At 35.6% G+C, this 9,586-nt stretch overlaps 1 protein-coding gene across 2 annotated transcripts; it reads left to right on the top strand.

Annotated features, from left to right (window-relative positions):
- The first annotated feature begins 4,787 nt into the window (after nt 1-4,787).
- LOC110760026 (octanoyltransferase) lies at nt 4,788-9,586 on the top strand. 2 transcript variants are annotated; one of them, XM_088255633.1, is made up of 6 exons: nt 4,797-4,990; nt 6,481-6,534; nt 6,628-6,700; nt 7,199-7,239; nt 9,156-9,215; nt 9,317-9,586. In XM_088255633.1, exons 1-6 carry the CDS (start codon nt 4,925-4,927, stop codon nt 9,368-9,370), a joined length of 348 nt encoding a protein of 115 aa, XP_088111759.1. In that variant the 5' UTR covers nt 4,797-4,924; the 3' UTR covers nt 9,371-9,586. The 2 variants fall into 2 exon arrangements, with proteins under 2 accessions (XP_088111760.1, XP_088111759.1); XM_088255634.1 differs by lacking the exon at nt 6,481-6,534 and having other exon boundaries at nt 4,788-4,990.

The following is a 9,586-nucleotide window of genomic DNA, read 5'->3' as shown; positions in this document are numbered from 1 at the left end:
AATGGCCTTATTTTGGTATATGCTTAATCAAAATAACATATGTGGAATTGATTCTGGGGAGCAATCAATCATATGCATATTGGCAAAAGCATTTCAGTAACACAAAATTTAGTGAAACAAACAATTGATAAATGATGGGTTTGAGTGTCCAAATACATGGAATGGAAGAGAGAAGGTCCAACAACAATAAAATTCCATTTTGTTTTTTCTTTTCGTCAAAAGGAAGACATTTGGAAATAAGAAAAGTTGGTGCCTTGCCTTAGATAATTATAATGACCACGCAGTCTTGCTTGAGTTATTTATCATATTTTAGATTTAGGGGGATGTATTCAATTCTAACTTTTAAAGACTTTTAGTGCTTATTTGGCATTGCTTATTTGGGGTGATAAGTGATTTTTTAACAAAATTTGGGAAGCCCAGCCCGTTTGGTAAATTATGAGAAAATCACTTATTGTTAAAAATTACTGTGAGAGAAAGTTATAAGAGAAAGCAGCTAATGAGGTGCTTTCATTTTCTGATTATGCTGGAATTAGTTTCGAAGAGGCATTGGGTTTGATGATTATGTGACAATCATTTTTTGATTATGCAGGAATCAGTATTAACAACACTTTTAACAAAAAGTTTACCAAACGCCAAATTGCTTTCTCTCACAGCAAAGCTGACAGCGATTATATTCACTGCACATCAATGCCAAACTGGCCCTTAATGGGTTTAAAATTCTAGAGGTATTCAATTATGACTTTTAAATAGTCTTTAAAAGTTTAGTGGTATTCAATTGTGATTTAAAAAAGTTTTAAAAAGTTTTGTGGTATCCAAAAAATTAATGACTTTTTTGAAAACTTTGTTAAATGAATGATGATAAGTCCATAAAATTACATATTTATGTACTCTTTATACTTAGTTTTTGTAGGAGAATTTGGTTTAAAAAGGACTTATTACTTTATTTTCTCAATTTTTCAGCTTTCCAGAGCAAGTAATTTGTTTTCAATGGAAATACAAATTTTTGGTGGAGTTTTAGCACAAGACCAATTGGAGATGAAAGCTAAGATCTTGAAGATGATTGTGGAATTTTTCTAAAATTTTCGGAGCAGCCAATGAGAGCAGTGTTTGAAGTTAAGTCAGCATAAGATGCAATCCCGTCAAAACTGTGCTGCTGTGGAAGAATTACCATTTGAAGACTTTCCTGATTTTTACTCAAGGCATGCAATACATGGATGGAAAGATAAGACAAAAATCTACAATTTACATATTTTTCCCAATTTTTCTTGGAGGAGGAACAACCCCAAACGTGCAAGCAAAGTAACTGACATGTTATCCCAGTCCAAGTAGGAAGAGGAGTCAAGTACTTACCCATTTTGGATTTATGTTTTAATTAGGTTTTTCTTTATTGTTGGGCTGCTGTAAAAGCCCAGCTAGGGTAAGAATAGATGTGGGGGTGTCTTATTTAAGCATGAGAAACAACTCCTTAGGGAGGACGAAAAGACTAGGAGAAATTGGAGACGCCGGAAGAGTACCACCATTGGCTAAGTTTTATTGTTTCTTCCTTATGTTTTTGTTTATGTCGAATTCTAAGATTATGTGTAACTAATTTTCTTTTGCTAGGGCATGATGTAGCCCTAGTATGATAATCTAGTTTCTTAATTTACCTATCTATTGATTGTCTTTCGTTTGATGGCACACCTTATCTAAAGTCCATTTCATATATGGTTTTTTTTTTATAATTTGGGCTCCTATATTGAGTATAATAGTGAATCTACCTAGATTTAATGCATAGAGATACATGTGGCCGTAGGCTACTGAAGATGAGAATACCGATGTGCCGAGAAATAATCCAATTTTTAGATTCTTTTTGTTGGTGGACAGGTGTACAGTGATGGTACCCTCTAAAATTGAGGATGAGCTCCTCCTCGCAATAAAAAATTATAAAAGAAAAAAAAGTTGGAGAAATTCAAAAGAAAATTCAGTTTTAAGGAGTCAAAGTTTTTTCGCTTTTTAAAAAGGCAATAGAATTTTGGCCAAAAGTCGCTTTTGGTCCCTATAGTTTGGCACTTCAACCACTTTTGACCATGTAGTTTCAATTTCGTCACTTTTGATCCTGTAGTTTTATATTCGTAGCAATTCAAGAACATGCTAAAATTTCTGTCAATTTCTTTAACGGAGCAACTACGTAGAGTGACAATTTTGTTGAACCAAAACCCCACGCCAAAGTCAAAGTCTTCTTCAATATCTTCTTCATCATCAACATTGACACAGGTACCTCTATCTTATCTTCATTGTGTTCATACACAGGCACCTCTATTGTTCCCACATAGTCATTACCCACTTCTTCTCCGCCTTCACAGGAAATTTGTGAAGCTTGATTAAAAATATCATCAAAATATTCATCTGGAACCTCATCAAATGCTTCGACATAAGGAAATTGTGGAGGGCTAGCATCTGAAAAATCAATGCTATGAGATTAAAAATATTGCTTTACTTTATGTGAATCAAAGCATTCAGAGCTCTTAAAAACAAATGGCATGCATATTGCTTTACTTTATGCAAATAGTGCTTTCTAAAGGCTTTAGTAGTTCAAACATGTATGGGACCACTCCCAATACACACAATATTTTATAAAATTTTCAACCACCATCTCAAGTAGTAACTGCCAAAGCAACAAAGCAATAACTTTCCAAACCCAAAGTTACAGCCATTCAAACAAAATAAAAAAACAAAACAAAACAAAACAAGGCCACAAAAGAATGGAATAAACAAAAACTGGAACCCACTTATATACATTGAAAACTCAAATAAAAGTTATAAAACAATTTCGCATAGAAAACTGAACCTTTAAAGATTCTGAGTTCACCTGGATTATTGAAGCCTCCATGGACTTCACCTCTCTTCTTCACCATCGTCGTTGCTTCTTTACAGAAACAACAACCGATTGAAGTTATGCTAGTCTTTTCGCACCCTCTCATTGCACTCAATCGAAAGCCTAGATGAATTTCACTAAATTTTTTGGAGCCCTTATCCTAATCTGCTTCAAAATGACCAATTTCGCGAGCCCTGGGGAAGAGGTAGAGACAACGTGGGGCTTTGGACTGACAATATTGCCCCTCCACGTGAGGGACACGAAGTTGCTCCGTTAAAGAAATTGACAGAAATTTTAACATGTACTTGAATTACTACAAATATGAAACTACAGGATCAAAAGTGACGAAATTGAAACTACATGGTCAAAAGTGGTTGAAGTGCCAAACTACAGGGACCAAAAGTGACTTTTGGCCTTGAATTTTATTACATCAATATTAGTAAAGATGCGTTTTGGGCAAGATAGTATAAGCTTAAGCTCAGAATAAAACCGAAATGTACAATATCTTGCTAGTGGAAGTGGGCTGTGACAATTGTAAAGTAAGTATTTTTTATTGAGGTTTGTTTTTAATCTAAAGTAAAAGGTAGAATATTATGTTAAGTTAAAATTCCTTTTTTTCTTTGCTTTATGGTTTTTGCTTTGGCAAGGTCTGGTAAAGGAAGGAGATAGGTAACTTTGGCTGGTCCGAAGACTGCCCTTTTTCCCTGCGCGCTCCAATAGCCTCTGGTTTTTTGAACGATCTGCCTTGAGATTTGCTTTGCCCACATGCTGGAGCCTCCCAGCAATTCACATATATAGGCAGCTTTGGCTTTTGTCGAGGCTTTTGTCTCCAGCCATGTGCTGGAGATTGCAAATATTTTCTTCTTAGTTGCTTGGGCTTTCCTAAGGTGATGGGTTAGCCCATTAAGAGAATGGGCTAATTTCCTAAAGTTATGGGCTATCTTATTAAGCTGATAGGCTATTTTATTAAGGTGATGGGCCAATTTTTCTAGAGTATTGGGCTAATTCTTCTCTCTTTTATGCTTACCCACATATTTGGGCTCAAGAAATGGGCTGGAGTTTTGGGGCTCCCAAGCAGTCCAAAACTTCCATTTCTCGGCTCATCAATGGGCCTCATGAAAGCTCGTTACCATCCATGCCACAACCCACTCAGCAAGCCCCGGGCATTTGCGTGGCTTGGGCCCACTTAAGCTTGTAGCGTGGCTAGGTGTGAAATAATGATTTCCCGCTTGGCATGACATGTCGATTGGCGTGCTTGAATTTTATTGTCTTTGAAAAAAGACATGATGCTTAACGGGGTAATTAGCATGAGCTCATAGAGCCAGTGCATTTTATAGGCTCTAGCGTGGCGGATTATATATTTATTTGGCATGGCACGTAGATCGTGACTTGTGTGAGCGTGAATGACGAACTTTCGCGTGCCCGAATCAGGTTTCTTCTTAGTAAGGTATTGTACTATGCCCGAAATATATTTGGGCCTAGCTTTAGATTTTTTGGGCCTCAACACTCTACACATGTAGATGATGAAGATAGTAAAAAATTTGAACCTCATAGAAACTTTATGTGGTACTAAGTCACTCATGTATTTTACCACGCAATGTATAAAGTGTAAAATATTGTAGTAAATCATTATAAATAAATGATTATGGTGTGTTTAATCTTATTTCATTAATTACTATATATATTTTCTACATTCATAATATTTGTCAGCTCGCTATATAATCAACTTAAATGAGTTAAACCCATTATGCAAATCTTTTTTTTTTTTTCCAATCTTTTGTGATAAACTAATAGATAATTTACTAAATAAATTTTCTTCCAAAATTTCAATAAAAAATTTCAAGCGTTTCTTACAATTTATGTGTTTTTTATTTAATTTTTATCGATATTGATAGTTTTCCAATACTTCTATTGAAATTTCTGTATTTTTGTACAACCGATATTTTATACATCGGTTATAACTGATACAAACTCATAAAGATTTTCGATAAAAATGGAAGCTCGGATTTAGAGAATTTAGATAGTAGAATCGGCACTTCAAAAGTAACTAGGTTTGCGAAAGGACGCGAAATGGACGAGGATGAATTCCGACGCCTTCTCGATCTCTTCCCAATCGTCCGATCTCGCGACTACCATGTAACTCTCTCTCCTCTCTCATTCATCATCACTAAAAGCGATTGTTTTGCCTTTGCCTTGCCTTCGCTTTGCGTGGTTTCTTCTTTATTCTTATAAACAATTCTTCTTATTTGGTGATTTTGATGCTCTATAGAATATGGGTTTTTGATGAGTTTCTGAATCTATCAGTTAGAAATTCGTCGTTTAGTATTTAATGTATGACATCCTGCCTGTCGTTAAAATTTGTTGGACATTGGGCAAAATGGTTCCTAATATATAATCTGGGTCATGTGCAAATATTGATTTTTATTTTCCATGAACGAAATTTTATCCTTTTCTCTATTTTCAATTGAAGAGGACTATTTACAGGTTTAGAAGGTGGAAAATAGATATAAGAAAATATAACATCATCACTTTTATGTTCCTGGAGTCATTGAAGATGCCGAACAAGCGGCCAGGGCGCTGTGTAGAATGATTAAGGGATGAATCAATTTAGAGGGATGATGGATAGCATTAAGCAGTTTTAGCTGATGTAGATGTTTTCTTGACTAAGAGAAGAAAGCAGGTTGAATAAAATTGGTTACAATTTAGAGCTAATTACATTGGCAGGAATCATCAAAGTTTTCGTATAATTTTCTTGGCCAGCAGCCCAAGTGCTTTACTTGATTATCTTTATGTAGTTTGAATTGGGGAGGGGGTGGAGGCTATATTTAGAAGTGTTGGACTTCGGCATAGTTGAAACCTCAATAAATAGTGGTTTATGTGCTTGACATGTGTGGAAAGTAGATATTTATATGGTCATAGGGAATCAGGGGAGCACAAATTAAGTTTTGGGAGGATTGGTGGACAGGGGAGTCTCCTTTGTGTCAATCCTTTTCCCATCTTTATAATCTATCCAACTCTCAGAACGTTTCTGGTGAGAGTATAAATCTCACATCATGAATGTCAAGCCTTGCATGACAGTATATAAGCTGGAACTTTGGTTTTCATAGAACTTTGAATGATGTTGAGGTTGGGGAGCTTTCTTCTGTACTCTATTTGCTTGGAAGTTGTTCCTTTCAACTGGAGAGAACGGCCAAGAGATTATGGAAACTTGAGTCATATGATTGTTGGCTGATTGATGAGCCATCTCTCCCTGTGTTCAGTTCCTGTCACATGATTTGGAAGGTTAAAGTACCATGGAAGGTACAAATTTTGAGTTAGATTAATACTCATGGTAAAGTCAGTCGTTATGACATATAGGGCGAATGTTTGTTTATTTTCCCATTAGTTCATTATGTGCAAAAAGAAGGCTGAAAGTATTGATTATGTATTTCTTCATTGTCCTATAACGTTAAAGCAGTTACATAAGTTATTTTTCGAAGCAAATTAAATTAGTTAATTTATGCATTTGGCGGAACGACCACCCAATTATGTAGGTGGAAGTGACCATTCTTTACAATAAATTATAATGTTTTTTGGTTGCTTATATATACATCAGTCCATTCTTAGACAACTTTGTATAATGTCAGGCTGAATTAGAGCAATCTAAAGAATCAACTTCTAAGTCAGCCCAGTACGAAGAGGTATTAGTAATTTTTTGAACAAAATTTTCCATTGTACACACATTCACACTGTCACATATGGTGCTTGTTGACATATTTGAATTTTCTCAACAGGTGAAAGAATGGCAGGATGCATGGGATGAGGGAGATAAAAAAGAAGTGGAGCAGCAAGGACTTGACCAACATGGTATGTCTAACATACGCTCTCTATCTAGCACAAACTGTACATCTTATTGTCTTTGGGGTGAACTAGTGTGATGGCTCCATAACCTTCAGAGCCACTACTGCCCATTGTACTCCGTCATTTGGCATATTACATTTTTGTATATGTGATGAACTTTTAAAAGTTTCACTTAGGATCTTCATTTTCTTTTATTTATAACAAATATCCTGATTAGTGAACTGCTTTTTGCCTTGTTTAGCTATCTTTGTATAGTTTCCTGTTCTTAGTGATTTTCAATTTTTTAAATCATTGCAACCCTGAGGAATTCTCATTTTTATAAGCCAGTTGGCATTATTATGCAACATTTTCTAAAGTTCTGTTCTTTCCATGTCATCAGTTCATAGTATGATGTTTCCTTCTCCTCCTCCTCATCATCATCATGATGTTGTTTTTATGTGTATACCACCAGTTTTCTAGTGTAAATGTTAAATTTTTTGAACTTATCTGGATGTGTACTTGCAGGTGCATTTTGGGAGAAGCTAAAGTTGGTTGCTGAGAGAAAGGTATGCCCAACTTTGCCTTTGATTTTCATTGGATATGTGGGGATGGTATTTTACATATTATGAATATCCAACACGATCTAATGTACAAAAATTTGGAGCGTTGCATCATATTTTGACGCAATAGGATTCTGGACAATTCAAAACAAGAAGAGATGAACATATTAATGCGTTTGTAAGCTTACAATGCATGTGTTTATGTTGTAGTGATTTTTGTTTGCATATAATGATGTTAGATAAAACATAACTATGAAAAATATAATTGTTCCATTTTAACCCTTTGTTTCATTCTGAGTCCAATCCTTGATAAAAATTAATAATAATTGTTCTCAATATCTAGGCGCGGAAAAACGGGTCTATTTTGTTGAATGTTTTAATGTTGAGCAATACTAAGTTGTGTTCTTTTCCCTTTTGTGTAAGTTTTTAAATAAAGTGAAAGACACTTCTGCAGTTAAAATAAACACATAAGAAACAAAAAGGGAATCGATACAACCCTTTTTTTTCCTGTATGTTCATAATAAAACAAGTCTCGGGTGAATTTTTGTAGTTTCAAGATTGCACTTACTTGCACTGACCAAATGTGGTTTGTACCTTTTGCTCATTATTTTCATTGACCTTACTTCTGGATATAAGGTCTTTCTTTTCTTTTGTTTGCTTTTTATTCTAAAAGTCTGAACCCAGTCTGGCTTAAAAAGAGCATTAAGTCATACAAACATCAAACCTTCGCCTTAAACAAAGGTGAAACTAAAGAGCATGACAATTGACTGATGTCATACATTCAAGACTTTAGTTGAACTATGCTCTTATACACTACAACATTTTATGCTTCCAGTGCTAAACACTAGCATTTGCATTGCTAACCTCTATAAATTTCTCCTCCCACACAACGCCGAGGTAAATGTAATGGGATTAAGAGTTGCCGGTTTGACATCAAGTTGAGTTGCTCAAATCATGATATAATTGTGTGGCTCAACTCATAATACAAAAGGAGTTGAGAGCTAAGCACGCAGTGTTGATTGGAGTTGTGAAATGCTTGGATGTAGCACACAGTGTTGAGGAGGACTTTAGGATACAACTTATATTGTTAGCTGCCCTGGGCACATAAGCAAGAATTTTGGTTTTGAACCAAAACTCATATTAGTTAACCCTTCTGGCTGTGCTCCTTGAGTTTGGAGTTGTTTCTGTGCTAGTTGGTTGGCCTACATTTTGCCAAGGTTGACTGGTTCTCCCATTCAACCCTCACCGGTCAGTGGAATGTAGACCCAGTAAGAAAGAAAGTTCCAAAATGACCGGCAAGGTGGCATTATCAATATATCAGTTCTTTGGGTGTTATTCCGATACTCAATAAGGGAAGTTAGTTTTTTTCCCACAATGCAGCTAAAACTCCTGCATTTCAACGACGTTTCTATGATGTTTTCATTTCAGAGTTGGATAGTCATGAATGTATCTGTGACATCTGGTAGAAATTTTGGTGACACCTCCACCGAATGTCGCTGATTTTTGACACCAATTTTTATTTTTATTTTATTTTTTGTTCTTCTCAGAAACTGTAATACCCACATGAACTAGTAGCTACAACATATGATATGTACCCATCTACTACTCAGCCAGCTGGTGCACACCCAAGGCCCAGCACCACCATCATGAACCTGTATAACCACCAACATTGCAACCCCCTGCAAGTTTCCTAGCCATGTCTAGATGACAATTTTGCTCTACGAATACTCAAAATTTGTAACCACAGCACCCTCTCCCATCCAATTTTTGATACACTCCCTTTCAACTTTCTTTCTTATTACAAAAGGATGAGATAAATTAAATAAAACTACTGAAGAATAGTTATATGTTGTTGTCCTAATACAATTTTGGCTGGAAGCACAATGGAAGGAAATCTAACTATTTGGTGCTCATTTGTTTAGGTGGGTGAAGCAGAAGCAGAGAGATTTTGCAAGGCATTTCAACGAATTCATAAGAAACTCGTATGTACCATGTGTTTTTAAAGGAATAATTTTCCTATTTCCTAGTTTAGTTTATGTTTTACATTGCTGACACAATGAAAAATTCCTTCTATCTGTTCCAGGTCTATGAAGAACTGAGTTTGGATGCTGCCCAGAAATTCCTGAACTCGTCCTGAAGTTTGTTCTGTAGCATAGATTCTGCATGTTTTTGTACATTTCCCATGTTTTTAATTTTTGGTGATAACAAGCCTTCTGCTTCCTCTGAGCAAAGGCTGTGGCGCCAATTAGTTCTACCGACTCTCCGTTTTTGGCAGCAACTGTGCTTTTGCCCTTGTGATTTGCATGAACTTTAAAAAATTCATAATCGAGCAAAAAGGGCATTGTTGATGGTA

The sequence above is a fragment of the Prunus avium genome, chromosome 6 (assembly GCF_965620075.1).
Source record: "Prunus avium chromosome 6, drPruAviu1.hap1.1, whole genome shotgun sequence".
Taxonomy (NCBI): Eukaryota; Viridiplantae; Streptophyta; class Magnoliopsida; order Rosales; family Rosaceae; genus Prunus; species Prunus avium.
The sequence above is the reverse complement of the archived record's forward strand: the minus strand, read 5'-3'. Positions and strand labels throughout refer to the sequence as shown.

Coding starts and splice junctions, on each gene's coding strand:
- LOC110760026 (XM_088255633.1), top strand. CDS start 4,925: ATGGACGAGGATGAATTCCGACGCCTTCTCGATCTCTTCCCAATCGTC. Junction 6,701..7,198: donor GCAAGGACTTGACCAACATG/GTATGTCTAACA, acceptor GTGTACTTGCAG/GTGCATTTTGGGAGAAGCTA. Junction 7,240..9,155: donor AGTTGGTTGCTGAGAGAAAG/GTATGCCCAACT, acceptor TCATTTGTTTAG/GTGGGTGAAGCAGAAGCAGA.